This window comes from Siniperca chuatsi, linkage group LG11, assembly GCF_020085105.1.
Source record: "Siniperca chuatsi isolate FFG_IHB_CAS linkage group LG11, ASM2008510v1, whole genome shotgun sequence".
In the NCBI taxonomy this organism is placed as follows: Eukaryota; Metazoa; Chordata; class Actinopteri; order Centrarchiformes; family Sinipercidae; genus Siniperca; species Siniperca chuatsi.
Genome location: NC_058052.1, coordinates 25,461,987 through 25,478,799, shown reverse-complemented (window position 1 = coordinate 25,478,799; position 16,813 = coordinate 25,461,987). Strand labels below are relative to the sequence as shown.

The following is a 16,813-nucleotide window of genomic DNA, read 5'->3' as shown; positions in this document are numbered from 1 at the left end:
AAGGCAGCTCCACAACTGAGTCGGGTTAGCTCAACTACTAATTGGCAGCAGGTGTCAACTTTCCGGACAACATAAGGTCACAAATAATTTTTACGCAAATTGAAAATAAAACTGGTGAGTACAGCAGGGCAAGGGTGTTTCTATTATTATGTCCATCACATAAACAACACTGCATTTGTACTTTTATAAGATGCCCTTGTGTTACTGCACATACAGAGACCGCAGAGACAGAACAGACTCTTCACAGGTTTTGCATAGTTTTATCTGCAAAGCTTTTTAAACATATGCAGCATTCACATTATTGAAGTGGAATAATAAATACAAAACTACAATATAATATCCAACAATTTTAAATTATCATTGATAGTAATAATAGTAATAACTAATCATTTTTGGAAAAGTATCATTTGCTGTGTTCTTGTCAAGTAACCACTAACCAACAAAACACACAACTTACATGTCAGAGATTGTAGTCCATTGTGTTTCAGTCCAGATGTGTTCATAGCCATGATGAGAAATTATGGCCCATAAAACAGTGCAGTAGAAACTCACCAGAAGTCACCCAAACTGACTAGGGTGTCACAAAACTACAATTTAGGATATAAATGAGAAATTAAAACATGAAATGACAAGAAATGTTAAAAACATGCCGGTGTGAAGATGCAATCAGCATTTGTGCTTCATATTCATGTCCACTGATGAAACCATTAGACAAACATCCAATGGGGCTAAAACAGGCACTGCTGCAGTCAAAACTTAAACAAGCCCAAAACAGGTTAGACTCTTGGATATACAGTAAAAATGATGACAAAGAAATCATTTCTTTGATGCTAATAACAATAACAGTTTAACAAAATTGCACCAGTTAAGTTCCTGTTACTTCACTACTTCACTGTCCGACGACAATGGTCAATTTCAGCCAGTAAATTGGTGAGTTTAGGCTCAGTCCACAGGTAAAACTTTGGTTGCTTGAGGGGTCAAAAAGTTCCCAAACACCCCCAGTGTTGTGACTTCCACAGATATGAGGCTCAGTCATTAATTTCTTGGGAAGATTCAAGGGCTGTAAATCAGTCAGATGTAGAGAACAGCCTCTTAATAACAGTTTGTTAACTATGGAACAGCACTGACAGCAGGTGGGAAGTCTCTGTGGTACAAGCAGTGGACTAACACCAGTCCCAAGTTATACCATTAGTTGTTTCCCTCAAAAACCTTCAGAAGAAGGAGCATTTGGCTTAAATCTTCCTTTTAAGAGAACATTTGCTTTAAGTTGCAGCAACTGCCAGTCCTTCAGAGTGAGCAGCATCCACTGTCCTCAGCTATCACCAAAAATCTGTTTCATCAACCGAGATACATGTGAACATTGCAGCTGATGATTTAATATAAACGTTTCTGCAAAAATGTGTCTGTAACTGCATAAATGACCGTTTATAAATCTTTTAAAAAAGTATCAGACCATAGTGAACGTAGTGCAGGTTCACCATCAGCTTGAGTGAAATCTCTGGCAACCATAGCAACTAAAGGTTTAGTGCATTGTGATTAGAGCACGATTTTCATCTCAGGCTTGTAGGCTACAAATAGATTGGAAATTCCTTCAAGCTTCAAAAGTGTTGGGTAAAATCACTGTAGGAACCGTTTTTAAGGATTGTCTGCATTTAGATTATGTTAAACATGGCTCTCCAGATGAATGTGCTGTATACTGTTCTGTATTTTGACTTTTAAAAACACACTTGAACGATTAATCTGCAATGTGAACACCTCAAAGTCCGATCATGGTCAGTCAGGAGCACTTTGAGCACTCAATTTTTGGCTTGTTACGAGCAGAATAATGTCTGTCTCCTAATCAAGAGTGGAGTTTCGCTCTTTTTAATGGCAGAAAAACAAAAGAGTCAGTGTTCATGCTAAATGGGTAGATTCCTCCAGCTGTCTTAGATGAGAAGTTATGTGTATTGCTCAAAGGGTCAAATATGTCTCAGTTTATCTAGCAGGTGTGTGAGTAGTTGAATCCGTCAGTTTCTGCTTTCTTTCTAAACAGAAAGGTCGTCTGCTCTTGTTCGGCTGCTCGTTCCGCTGGTTTTGCTGAATCTTCGTTTGTCCTTCTGACAGAGCCCTCCATTCGAGCAAAGCATCAGCCCGTCTGGGCCGCCATTTTGGGTCTGAGGGCAGCTGATCTCCCTGCTCCCAGGACTGTAGCAGCTAGAGTCGGTCCTCAGGTATCCGCCATCTTGAATCTGATTGTTACTAGTCTCCTGCCATCCGGGAGAGTAGCAGCTCATTTGGAGGAGGTTTACCTCCTCCACAGCGGCGGCCATTTTGTGCTTCTCAGTGGCCATGTTCTCTGAGTTTTGTCGGTTAGCCAGACGATGGTTGGGGAAAGGGAGCGGCAGGAAGTGCGAGGAGCCAATCACACACTGGCTGAAGTCTGGAGGTGGGGTTGGCGGCGGTGGAGGAGACAGAGAGAGCTGTCGGGCCAGCGAGGCGTTAGTTGGAGTGACAGCCTTCCCTGTGAGGGAGTACCGCCTGCAACAAAGAGTTTTAGCCAGTTAACAGATATGATACAATACAATCTCACAATAAAGAATTAGATTAGTAAACATAATGTTTTAACTGTACCCTGAGCTGGATCCAGTAAGAGGTTGTGAAACAATGTTATGTGCTCTTGTAGAACCCATAAGTAAGTCTGGTTTAAACTACTTAATGTACTTGAAGTTGGCTGTTCATTCCCAGAAGAAGTGAACAGTCAGATTTCAGGCCTGCAGGGTTTTTTCTCATACAGTTTGGCTTTTACATTTAATTCCAGGAAGTAAAATCACTGAAGACTTAAAATAGTTGCAGGACTCTCTTGGTGGGAAATGTACTTTAGACATGAGAGCTTTGTTTACATCCAGTTCTACAGGACTAATACAAAGAGCCTTTCCACCCACATACACTACACTGCATACATACAAATCTTTTTATCTTTCAGTCCACATGAATACCTTTCACTGTTGACCAATAACCCAAACCCGTAACAAAACCTTATTCCTACCTAACAGGCCTGAGGAAGCTGGAGCTACTCTGGGTGATACATTACTGTATAGTATCTTTTCGACCCTCCCTGCCCATGTCTTTCAAACTCTGTGCCCCCAACTTGTAACACATCCTTTCTGTTATAAATTTTAAGTCTCCAAGCCCAATCCAAGATAACTCTGATAACATCATCAAATTTATATTCTCAGACTTTACAAAGACACCATTAAACAACTGTCATAGGCTGAATAGTACGCCCCAGCCCCCAGTAAATTAATTTGTATGTGTAAAATCGGTGGAGTTCTCCTTTCCCTAAAAATTGCATATTCATTATTACTGACTGTATATGTTTTAAGATTAATTTCATTCTTTTTAAAGGCAGCTATTTGTTTTCTTTTATTTCAATTAAGCTTTCAGACTTGAATATTTAGTCACATTTATTTTTAGTTGTTGATCATAATTAGATGATACTTGCTTGTTCAGTTAAGAAAAAGACCTGTTAATTAAAAAACGTCTGAGACTTGAGAGTCAACTGCTGAGAAGCATTGCAACCACAGGCTGTTTTGTTGAGAATAAGTGAATATGGACATTGTAAAAGAACATTACTTCTCAGCAACAAATATTAGGTCTTGCCTGTTGAAGCTTCCTTTAACTAACAGGCAACAAACATGACAATGATACTGTAACTTTAACCATTAAATAAAGGGGACGCTCACTATGTTGGGTTATTTATCTCAGATATGTATCAAAACTGCTAGTTGATTTTCATAAGGTCAGAGCACAAACTGAAACTAATAGCTGACTATCTAAAAATGTGTCATCTTTTGTAACCAGATCTCTGGAGAAAATCTAGTCGACAAAATCAGGATAACAAGATCTTTGGATGTTTTAATCGGCAGTGAGTTCAAACATGTCTCCCTCCAGAAACAGCACCCCTGGTTGGTTTTTGGCTCAGTAGAAACATCTTCATGGGGTAGTTTTATTGGTTTAAAGTATGACAGCCCACTGTGTCATTGTTTTTGTTTTTTACTAACTAATGTTAAACATGGATTTCTCCAGACATCAGAGAACTTAACAAACATACATAAATGGCTTTGTGGCATTTTTAGATCTTACAGAGTGCCTTTGGAAATCACCTGCAGTAATGTTGGGTATATGCAGTTTGATTAAAGGTTTCAAAACATGCAAAGCCCCCATTATGGTCTTTTAAACTCAAACCTCTCCCCACGAATGTGTACACACAGGGTTTCTACCTGCAGCAACGTCTCCATGCCAGGTGATGCAGTTCAAGCACACTGAGGACCAGAGAGACAGCCGACACAGCCAACATGAACACTATGAAAATGTTTTTCTCTGTTGGTCTGGAGACATAACAGTTCACTGGATGTGGACAGGGCCAGGCCTGAGAGACAGAGGGAGGGATTGTATATGACTGTAGGCCTGAATATCATATTTTATACATAGCATGAATTCAAAATGATATTGACTTCTGTTTTTTACCTTGCAGACATAAAGAGGATTGAGGAAGATTCCATACAGGAAGTACTGGAGACACAGAAACACCACCTGTATGGACATCTAATCACAGTCAGCCGCATTCATTTACTGTATTTTATACAGTTTTATACAGTGCTGGAAGAAGTACTCTGATCTTTTACTTAAGTAAAAGTAGTAATACCACAGTGCAGAAATACTCTATTACAAGTAAAGTAAAGGTCCTGCAGTCAAAACGTTACTGAAGTAAAAGAACAAAAAAGTATTAGCATCAAAATATACTTAAAGTACTTATAATGCAGAATGGCCCTTTTCAGAATAATGTTTCATTATATAATTATTGATGCATTAATGTGTACATCACTTTAATGTTGCAGATGCTAAAGGTAGAGCTAATGTTAATTACTTCATATACTGCTGTGTAGCTTCTGAAGTGTTATATCTTAACCTATAATAATACACAATAACTTATTAGTTGATTATATTTTGTATTATTAATGTGAATCTGCAAAGTAACTAGTAATGATAATAATAATAATTATCTTTATTTATAGAGCACTTTTCAAAATCCATGTTACAAAGTGCTTCACAAAGGCAGCAAAATAAAACACGCAAGTCATAAAACCATCTGGTTTGAAAAGAAAACATAAAAAACAAGAAAAAGTACGGTACGGTAAGAGGTCAGAGATATAGCAGGGAGAGAGGCCATGAAGAGCCTTAAAAGTAATTAGTAAAATCTTAAAATCTATTTTAAAACATACTGGGAGCCAGTGTAAAGAGGCTAAAACAGGAGTGATGTGATCACATTTCTTGGTTCTGCTTAGTTCTGTACAGTCTGGAGTCGATAATCAATAGATTTTTGGTTGAGGCAAGTAAAAAGGCTGTTGCAGGAATCCCGGCGTAATGAGATGAAGGCGTGTTAAATGGTGTCTGTGTCTTAAGATAGATCGTATTTTTGATATATTTCTAAGATGATAAAAACACGACTGCACAAGCTTTGTGGTGTGCTGCTCAAAACTTAAATTATTATCAAACCAGATGCCAAGATTCCTTGCAACAGGCTTAATGTGTTCCAATAGGTAACCAGCAGATGGCAGAATTTGTTTTGCCATGTGCTGGGACCCGATGGCAATGATCTCTGTTTTGTTTGAGTTTAGTTGAAGGACATTTTTTGACATCCAGTTTTTGACATCACAGAGACAGTTGTTAAGTGAACTCAGCACTGTGGATCTAACGGGCAGATACATCTGCGTATCATCAGCATAAAAATGAAAAGAGACACCATGTCTATAAATAACATGCCCAAGGGGAAGCATGTATAAAGAAAATATAATTGGTCCCAAAACTGATCCCTGAGGCACACCATACTCAACAGAGGAAAATGAATAGTTGTTCACAGAGACACAGAACCTTCTATTCGAATGGAAAGATGAAAACCATTCTAAGGCTGATCCAGATATCCCCACCCAGTGCCTCAGTCTGTCTAACAGGATGCTGTGGTCGATTGTGTCTAAGGTCCAGGAGTACAAGGACTGAGCACATGCCATAGTAACTAAAGTTATCAAATAAATCTAGTGAAGTAAAAAGTACAATATCTCCCTCTGAAATGTAGTTAAGTAGAAGTATAAAGGAGCATAAAATGGAAATATTCAAGTAATTTACAAGTATCTCAGAACCGTACTTAAATACAATACTTTTACAGTTACTTTTTTCACTGAATCTTTTATTTACTCTCTCTCATTCAGGTACTTTTGGGTTTGAAATACCATTATCATGATATATCCTGCAGTATGCTATATTGCCATGTATAATTGTACAGAAAAATGGAGAGAGGTGATTCTTGCACGAGCAACTATAAAGACATTTTAAAGGAGATAGATGGCCACACTAAAAAAAAAAACTAGTAATGAAATATGTCAGCATGTAATGTACGGAGGGCACACAGGAGTTTGCTCTGAAACAAGACCAACAGTATTAATAACAGAATATTAGAAGGCCGCCAACAAATTGTATCTTTTACAAGTTAAAATAAACAGCAGACCTCATAATTTTACATTCAATTAAGCTTTACTTGAACAATTTCAATTTAAAAGAAAAGGCAGCCTGAATTTGTTATCCTAGCTTTGAACTCTTAACAGGTTAGAAGAACTGATTTTATACTAGTTGTACTTCTGCCACAACATTACTTCTATTTTGCATTTTCAAAGCAGTTCGATTTGACAAAGTAATTAAAGATGAAAAGTTTACAGTAAAGGCAAAAGGCAAGCAACAAACTGAAAGCTGCATTCATTATTATTTATTAATTATTTAAGCTGAAAAAACCCTATAGACCTCTTACATCAAAAACATGTTATCAAAAAGTTGCTTATTTATCACATCCATCGAGCAACACTATCATTCATTTGGAGTCGTGTATCTGGTCACCTGATGACTGTAAGTCCAATGCATCTCCTGAGGGAAACATCTGGTTCTTTAGCTGCTAAATCAGCACTTTCTTCACCAGCTAGTCACTAACTTTGTCTGGCGTTTGGTGATGGGCAGGTAGCGTACAGTGGGTTTATCAGAGCTACTTTCCTGAAAACAGCTGCCTGCAGCTGCTCATGGAAACGGGTGCTGAGAAAGAACCACAGTAAATGTACCGTAAAACCAAAACAATTAGCTAAAAGAGGCTTAAAAAGCCCTACAGAGCTAATAGTAGTAGTGGCGGCAGCAGTATCAGTAGTAATAGTAGCATGTACCTCCATGACACTTCGTATCAGTATACTCAGTATGTAGGTCTTTAGCAGCGCTCCCCTCAGACGGATTCGGCCTGCTGATGGACCTTCTGTTTTCTCCTTTCCTTCATCCTTTTCTTCTTTCCTCTCCTCTCCTCCTCCTCCACCACCGCCTTCACCTCCTCCTGGGTCCTCCTCTCTCCCTCCCCCTTCTTCCTCTCTGCTCCTCCTCTTCTCCTCTCTGCGAACAGTGTGCATGGCGTGGCCCATGTAGATCAGACTGGGAGTGGACACAAACACGATCTGGAGCACCTGGGAGGAGATCAGCAAGATTTATAACTAACAGTTCAATTAAAGGTTAGTGGCGCTCAAAATTTAAGAATTTATCCAACAATTTTGCATGATGTAGGCAACTAACTACACTTCTAAACTACTTTACATCACTGCTAACCAATTTAAAAATCACACCATAAATTAATTGTATCCTTACTGTTTTATAATTGCCTTGCAAATTAATTTTGTTTGTTTTGTTCCCTATGTCCAAATTCCAACTTGCAGGACACTGAATGTACACTCCACACTACTTCATGTTTGGTATGTCTATGTTTTGGTCTTTCATGTTTCAATTAGGGGAGAAGTTGTCTATCAATCCTTTCTATTTGTGCCAAAAAAAAGATATGAAGCTTCGCGGCTTCAAATGCAGCAAACACAGTGTCATCTGGGGACTTGCAAAACTACTGCATTAAATGTTGTTATTGTGCGATATGTTACAGTAAAATAAATAATAAGTGCATTGTCCAAAAAGCCAAGTTTATAATTTTATTGGTTATTAACCTCTGTTTGTTACTTATGTTTTATTGGTTGTTTCTTTTTACTGTTTTTATGGTCTTATTTTTAACAATTTTTACTCTTATGAAGCCCTTTGTGACCTTGCTCTGTGAAAGGTGCTATGCACAAAATATTAAAGTAGGCTTTTTGGTGTAGTTTAGGCCCAGTGTCACTGTGGCATCTTAACTTGATATTTCTGTAACATTTCATGTGAGCTGAGATGTGATTGGAGAGTGATATTCATTAAATTAATTACTTTATTATATACTTGGTATCAGGTGTAAATGTTCTCATACTTATGATTATGTCTTTCTAGTGTACATCGCCATATTTTTCAATTATCCTCCTTTCTTCTTATCCCACTAATGTGCCTCTCACATAGTTTAACTGCAAACTTTCAAAACTGTCAAACTGAATGAAGCACCAGTGACAATTGAAGCTTCGGACATCATCAGTCACGTTCTTCATTTGACACAAACTCCGACACAATGTAGCGAAACAGTGCGCTTCCCAGGAGTGAAATAAGCTTTGGAGCTTCTGTATCATCCGCCCATCTCTACATTACACCCAAATATGAGTGGCCTACCTACTATTTCCCCAAAATCATCATTTTGTCTCTGTTTTCCTCACATCACATGACATTAGGTTGTATATATTACCCAGTATCGTATATGTGCTATAGGGAAAGCTTGATCGTAACAAACGTTCTCGCAGCCCGGCTGTTCAGTGTCACAGTCAAAATCTTCCTGTTCGTCTCCCCACGACGACTCAGCAGCAGTACCGAGCACCAGGATACGGAAGATAAACAGGATGGTCAGCCACACCTGTGGAGCGAAAAAAACAACAAGCAAGATATACAAAAAGTTATATCAAACCCTCAGAAACATGGAAATATACAAGATACTGTATGGAAATAATGACATAATCAGAATGTTTTGTAGAAGAACTTATGTAACAAGATTTGAAAATGCCATAAAAAGCCAATGTGAGTGTAGATTTGCAGGAAGACCGACTGTCTGCCTGACTGAAGGATTGAATAGTCCCTTACATGTTTCTCATGTATTTTGTTTCAGTAGTCAGGGATAATAAAGTTGAAATTAAATAAAATAATGCACGAGGAGAAATTATTTAGGGACCCTTTTGACACCTTTATAAAAATATTACTTGAAGATAAGATGAATCGTTATTGATGATATTTTAGAGGGAGTTACATAAAAGCTATGAACGTTTTGTTGCTATTTTAGATTATGTTAAGATGATTTTTTCTTGTACAATGTAAACGAACATACCTATACTGAGAAAAACTTTATATCTGCTTATTATAAGAACAATTCAGAGAAACAGGATACACAAAATATAAACTGGAGGATTTGGAAATATATGAATGTTTTATTTTGAGTGCATATATGTCTGTTTACCTCTTTTTCCAGCATGTGCAGAGGAAGTCAGACTGGTGCCATGCTGGCATGCCATGTGTGCAGTGTGCATGTGTTTGTGTGTAATACCTTGCCAACAGAGGTAGAATGCTCCTGTACTTCCTCCAGGAAGTTTCCCAGCAGGCTCCAGTCTGCCATGACCAATCACAGGCTCAGCTCACAATTTTCAACTCACCCACCGATGACCTCTCAGCAGTCGCTCTGCAGGTACAAGACTCACCTGAGGAACAGAGAGCACACACAGGTGTCATGTCTGCAGCAGGGTCAGGTGGCTCATTTGTTGCATGTAGGCTTCTCGTAGTCTCATCCATGGTTTATTTTAACAAAAGACAAAGTTGTGTGTATGAGGTGATAATGTCCATGAAAAAGACTAACAGCCATACTGTGAAAAGCCTATAGAAAATGTTATGGAGATCTCCTCCCTTATGCACTGTTATACTGATGTATATCTTCAGTCTTTTATGTTCAGTTCATTTTGTGACTTATGTTGTGTAAAACCTGATTTCTGTTTTTGGTGCATCTATTTTCCTTTAACCACCTTTGTCTACTTTTGCTTCAGTTAGTTATTTCCCTTTCAACAAAACTCTGAATCAGAGGAAAAGCAAAGTGCATACATCACCTGATAGCATGTTATACTTTACATCTTTTTTGAGATAATACCAATGTGACTCACACTCACACACAGATCTCTGGAAATATTCTAATTTACATTCACATGTATCTGAATCATTGTTATTCTTATAAGGCTACACATTATGAAGATATACAAGATGTGAGATATTGTGACTGCAGTATGCTGTATCATATAGACTTAAGCATACAGTTACATAGAAGCATACATTGAAATTTAAGTGTTCGTAGAAAATGCTTTTAACTTCTAAGATCAATCGTTATTAGGAAACGGCGCCTAGATCTGTGTGGACCAGTAAGGAGACTGTAATGTTCTCGAATACAAACAAATGCCTATTTCCATCATGTTTTACGTTTTTCACATCATTTTCGTTTGTTTGAGGTCTGACTGGAGCTCTTTTAATTACGTTATTTTGTTGTGCCCTCTTCTTCTGCAATGGTTTAATGGTGACCACCAGCTGTTTAACTCCGAACCAACAAATATTCATATAACAATAGTGGATGGAAACACATTAATTCACATTTTCTCTGGCCAATGTTCTGGAAATTTGTTCAAAATTTGTTTAAAATTTGGATGGAAACTTGACTGGTGAACAAACTATTGAAGAATACAGTACTAGTTGTTGCTGTAACCTGACTGCTTGGTGTGTGATGGTGGTTAGCAAGTGTGTGTGTGCATGTGTATGTGTGAGTTCTTGAATTATCTTGACCCTGTGACCCTCTCTCCACCCGGCCCTGACCCCATTAATAAAAATGTCTGCGCCCATGTCTTAGTTTAGCTTCGCTCTCGGTTCTCACACTCCCCTCCGTCTGTCTCTGGGGAAGGAAAACTCGACGTCTACTGTAAACACACACACACACACACACACACACACACACACACACACACACATAGTCTGTCTGTCTCTCTCCTTCTCTCTGTCACTGTGGCAATGTATGGGTATGTTTATGTATGCTATGTGTACTACTACTACTCTTTTGTCTCTGTAAAATACAAACCAGAAGACCAGAAGTCCAAAGCTCAGCTAGCAGTTCCTACAGAGGCTTCAATGTTCATTACACCCAACAGTATGAAAGCTTTGGTAAGAAAAAACAATATGTTCTTATTTTTCTATTCTTGGAACCATAAATGTTTGTCCTGAAAGAAAGTGCTTGCTAAGGAGTCAGCATCATTTGGGAACATGACTGTGCTCAGTTAATTTCATGGTAATCTGACTGTATGGTACGTTTCAGTGACGTTGTGTTTGGGAGCTTATTAATGGCACCATATAAGGTAATTTCCTCATAGCTTTGTCATACAGTTTTGAGTGACATATTGCTAGCTTTAAATGATTTTTTTGTTGCCCACTTTTCTCTTGTCCTTAGATATGAGTAGCAGATGAACCTGCAGAGGTTTTACAGTTGTCTGAGCTATACAATCCAACATAGTGATCATTTAGTCTCCTTTACCAATTGGTCAAAGTTGCACTTGCAAGCAGGGAGTGTACTGAACAGTCTTGCCTTTTTGTTGCTCATTGGTTCAACATGCAAGACTTAATGTTGGCTGCCTAAAAAACACCTTTTTAATGTAAGAAACTGCTAAATCTAGTCTTTTTTACAATGAAAGGATTTGTTTAGAATAAAAGGTTACATGTATTGAAATAAGATGCTCTTTGTGTCTCCTCCACAATTCTCCCGTGTGTGACAGTCAGTGCAAATGTTTTTAAAGAAGCCCTTCCCCTTTGACACTAAAAGCAGGTGTTGTTCCCGTTAATGTTTTAGGTAGTTAGAAGTTTGTTTTTAAAAATAATTTAATGAATTTCTTTACTCTATTTACCCTTTATTTAACCAACCACAACTGCCACTTCAGTTGTTTATCTTTGGGCTGTATTGTGTCTTTTTGCTTTTCCATCAACAACTCTGAACTAAACTGCAGTGCTCACCCTCTTTCTATTCAAACCAGTATAAACTTTTTTAAAAGCATATAAGAATGCTCTGCTTTGAATAATAATTTCTGCCTGATGTGGTTTTTCCACAAAAAAAGTTCAATAACCACGTTACAAATTCTTAAAACGACATCTCCATCATTAAAAAATATCCAGAATCTATCAATATGCAAATATTGCTCATTTCAAAAGTTTAACGGCTGCACACAAGATGTCTCCAAGTTCACTGGAAAGTCCATTTTCAAATGTACACAGGAGGTTTCAAGTTTCCACACCAAACTTGTGTAAGTTGCATACTGGATCCTGATTGGCTTACAGAACTGTTGTAATGTGACTAATCGTGCTCGTACGCACACGACTTAAACTGAGATTTTAGGTGAGCGCAGAGAAACTTTCCTCCTTCCGCAGATGAATGTCAAACTCTGCACACACATCATTCTGCACAGTTAAGCTCAAACATCCAAGTGAATTAACAACAAGCAAAACACATTTCTGAGTGTCGGGAGCAAATGTCACTGATCATTTTATTAACTTTATCTAGCTATAGATTCTGTCTTTTCCATATCTATGTAATTTATAGATAACTTCAACTTGGATTTTTACTTACTGTACTTTTCTTACTGTAGCCTTCAGTTTTTAAAGTCTGTTTCAGAAGATTCATTGTTCAAACCGTCCTGATTTCATATTAAATTTTAAGATAAAATTAACTTAATCTGCCTGTGGGATAAAACAAAGTCATAAAACCACATCTTGAGAGAATTTAAGAGTTTAATATCAGATCGGGGAAATTTTTTTGATAGTCCCTTATTTATTAAATGTCCCCTTAAATGCCCCTCCCTTCCTGTTTTTGTGAAACCCAAAGGCTTTGTGTGTGTGTCTATGAGTGTGTGTGTGTGTGTGTGTGTATTTATGTCTTTCACAAGTGCTCCCAGTATCATTAATAACAATATTACTTCCTTGTATAGACTTTCGCCTGACCTTTGCGTGCGTGTATGTGTGCGCATGTGCGTGTCTGTATGTGTGTGTGTGTGTGTGTGTGTGTGCCCATAATCCAGCACTCAGTATTGTTCTGTATCCTGTCTTGATAATGGGCATACACACACACACACACACACACACACACACACACACAAAGTACTGCTGGTTTACAATAATACATGATAAACCGTTGACATCGCTCAGACCTGAGGATGTTTTTAGTCTTTATTTATAACTGACACTATTAATATTCTGCAATTCAAAATATTAAAGGTCAACATGATAAAAATGTGAGATCAAAAAGGGAAGGGGTGTCAATTTAAAAACAATACCAACAAATAAATCAAACATGCCCATGTTTTACTCAAACTTGGACAAGCGCTTTCATGAACCTCAAAACTAGCCTGTTTTTCTCGCACTAATTCCTGAAACGTTTACAATTTGATATTAGGAGATTTTTTGTATGTTTGTTTGTTTTCTTTCCCACACTGAGAGTCTATGGAAACTGCAAGTGATGATGCATTTTAAGAAATAATTGTGTTTGAAGAACTTTAGACATAATTTGCCAGAATATGGCCTCGTTAACTTTATTAGATCATCTGTCTACCCCTCTGTTACTGTCACAGTCCTGAAGGAAATTAATTTAGCCTTTCATCAGATATCTAAATATCATCTAAATCTAAGACTCTAGGCTAAATCTTCGTTTCTGATGACAGCGGCTGCCTCCTGACCACAGCTACTCTGCCTGTTAAACCTGCCATGGCTTTCTTCTTTGCATATTTCTGCATTTAAATGTTATTTTTGTGGTAAAAACTTCTTTTATAGGCCTAACACTGTATATCATTGAGTATTAAAAAGTGCATTGGAGAAATTTCACAAATGTGAGTTTGTATTCAGATTCAGATTCAGTATTCAGATCCTTTACTTAAGTAAAAGTACTGATACCACACTATGAAAATACTCCACTACCAAAGTCCTACTTCCAAACCTTACTTAAGTAAAAGTATGTAAGTATTATCAGCAAAAAGTACTCATTATGCAGTAAAGTCACTGGCATTGTTTTACTATTATATATGATGTTTCTGGATTAATATTACTGCTGCATTCACGTGTGTGTTGCATTTTACTGCTGTAGATGTTTAAGGTTGAGCTAATTTTAACTACTTTTTATATATTGTTGGGTAGTTTAATCTACAGCAATGCATCATAGTCTATAAGATCATCATATGTTTGTAGTCGCTGTCCTGTGAGAACCACGTATCTCTAAAAACGTTTCATGAGCTCAGAAAAACAGCCTGTTTTCAGCTTTTTAATTTCATTTAAATAGTTTATTTAGCTTAAGAAGGAGGAAGAATTTTCTCAACCCATAAAGGAAACACTTAATCCTATCAGAAACATTCAACATCACCAAATTTGGAGATACATGGTTTTCACTGGACAGGAAGGGTATATAAAATTGTTATCTGCAGAGTAACTAAAGCTGTCAGACAAATGTAGTGGAGTAAAAAGTATAAAGTAAATGGACTTGCATTCCCAGTTGCATTCCTCCACCGGCTGTTTCAGAGGAGTTTTCACCATGACAGGGATAAAAAAATTAATAAGCAAACACTTAAAGGCTGAAAAGTGAATAAAATGAAATTTGTGATATTGAATATGTAAGTAAATATTTAGCTACTAGAAGTTGTAGGCAGTATGTTGTGTTACAGAATCCACCTGACGGACGCATACACACACTGTACCTGATTTAGATTACAGAAGCAGGGAATTGCAGTAGTCCTGAGAAAATCTTGACAAAATTGGTAAAGTGGCTGTTCTCTTCTCTTCCTCAGCAGCTATTGCTGAGGTGCCTTTGAGCAAGGCACTTCTTCCCCTTCCACTGATCCTCAGGGGCCAGCAGCTGAAGAGGTTTGTATGTGGGGTGGTCGCTCGGGTCCAGATGTCTTCCAGTTGTTTAAGGTGTATTACTGTCTTCTTCTAGTCTCAAGTTTGTGTGTTGCTGTCAGACTTAAGTTGCTGAGTTTAGCTTCAGAGACAGACGGATGAACAAATGTATGAAGAAATGCTGAGTTAATTCAGTTGAGCTGACAGCGACACAGTCCAGAGGTCTGAACTGAAATGTGTGTGAGACTGTAGTTAGTACCAGCCTCCCTCTCTCTCTCTCTCTCCTCCCTCTCTCTCTCACCATCGTCTACATCTGCAGTAGAGGAAGTGGGCCTGGTGCCTTGCTGCCTGCAACTCTTATGTATGTGCATGTGTGTGTTTGTGGTGTCTGGCATCTAAAGGAAGTCGGATATTGTATTAGGACACAATGGCTGGAGGTCCCAGTCCTGCATTCCTCCATGTCACTATTCTTCTCTCTATGTCTCTCTTTGTTTCTCTGTTCGGTCGCTTTATTGGTGTGACTGAGAACAAACTTAAATTTAAAATGTGTGGCTTGAACACACTTTGTGCGAGAAAATAGTTCATAGTTTCCACATAAATTTTGCTTTTAAGCAAATTTCCAAAAAGGCAGCAAACCAATCATCAAATAATTATTGTTTCCATCAACTAGTGCTAAATACAGATTAATACTAATAATAGTGCACAATTTAAAGAGCAGCAACTCTTTTGCAACTCTTAGTAATTCATGACATTCATTGCTACCTTTCACTTTAAGGAATAGTTTGACATTTTGGGAAATATGCTTTTTCTTGCCAAGATTTAGATGAGAAGCTTGATACCGCTCTCATATCTGTCTGTTTAGTATAAGACTACAGCCAGCAGCTGGTTAGCTTAGCTTAGCATAAAGACTGGAAACAGGGGGAAAACAGCTAGCGTGGCTCTGTCCAAAATAGTGCTAAGCAGCACATCTCAAGCGTTATATCTGAAAAACTGAAGCGTAAAAAAGTTTTTATGCAGGGTTATGCGCCAGACTATTTGTTGGCTGGGCACAGTGACTTCCTGGAGACTCCACTGGTTGCCTGGCAACTGCTCAGATCCAAGTAGTTTTGTTACCTTTGGACAGAGCCTGGCTAGCTGTTTCTCATGTTTCCAGTCTTTGTGCTAAGCTAGGCTAACTGGCTGTAGTTCATATTACCATACGTATTTATCTAAAGTGTCTTTGAATACCTTGAAAATCATTTTATAAATAAAATGTATTATTATTATTTAATTTATATGAGAGGGCTGTCAATTTTCTCATTTAACTCTCAGCAAGAAAACAAATAAGCAAATTCCCAGAAATGTTGCACTATTCCTAAAATGTTATGTTACTTTCATTAACTTATGTGTTTGTTTACGTGAACTTTCTGCAGGGGTCTGTTTTTATTTTAGGTTTTTGGGTGTAGTGTAGGTATATATAAGAAGAATACGAAGAGTCCTACAGTGTCTACAGCCTTTTTGTTATCAATACACCCTCTTTTCCACATCAGCCGAATTACATGATATGTGTTATTTTATCAGTTTTATAAAAAATTCTTGTGTACTTGTGAGTCACTTCAGCTTCATTATTTCTGTTTGAAAGAAGTAATGAGACCAATCACACACTTGTTCATCATCAACCGTTAACAATCCTTCCACAGGTTCATCTACGGAAACCTTGTTACGGCTTTTACTTCCTCTAAATAGTCAAGTTTGATCGTCTTCTCTGTGCTCGTCTTCTGTGGCAAGTTTAATTGAAAATTTGAAATGGACATACAGTATAAGCAGCATTGCTTCTTGCCTTTCCAACAAACGCAATAGTCGGTTATTAAGTGGGAAACCAGTGAGGGATCATGTCCTCCAGCTGGTTGGTCAAGGCCTCTCAAGAGGTGAGATGGGAACA

General features: G+C 37.8%; 1 protein-coding gene across 2 annotated transcripts; it reads right to left on the bottom strand.

Moving 5' to 3' along the window:
• Nucleotides 1-244: 244 nt before the first annotated feature.
• Nucleotides 245-15,177, bottom strand: LOC122884735 (gap junction alpha-5 protein-like). Of its 2 annotated transcripts, none has more exons than XM_044215038.1 (7): nt 14,751-15,177; nt 9,548-9,698; nt 8,702-8,866; nt 7,239-7,526; nt 4,507-4,584; nt 4,260-4,408; nt 245-2,517 (listed from the first exon to the last, which is right to left on the bottom strand). In XM_044215038.1, the coding sequence occupies exons 2-7, from the start codon at nt 9,614-9,616 to the stop codon at nt 2,025-2,027; spliced, it is 1,242 nt and encodes a 413-aa protein (XP_044070973.1). In that variant the 5' UTR covers nt 9,617-9,698; nt 14,751-15,177; the 3' UTR covers nt 245-2,024. The 2 variants fall into 2 exon arrangements, with proteins under 2 accessions (XP_044070973.1, XP_044070974.1); XM_044215039.1 differs by having other exon boundaries at nt 4,507-4,572; nt 14,751-15,170.
• Between the last annotated feature and the right edge of the window lie 1,636 nt (nt 15,178-16,813).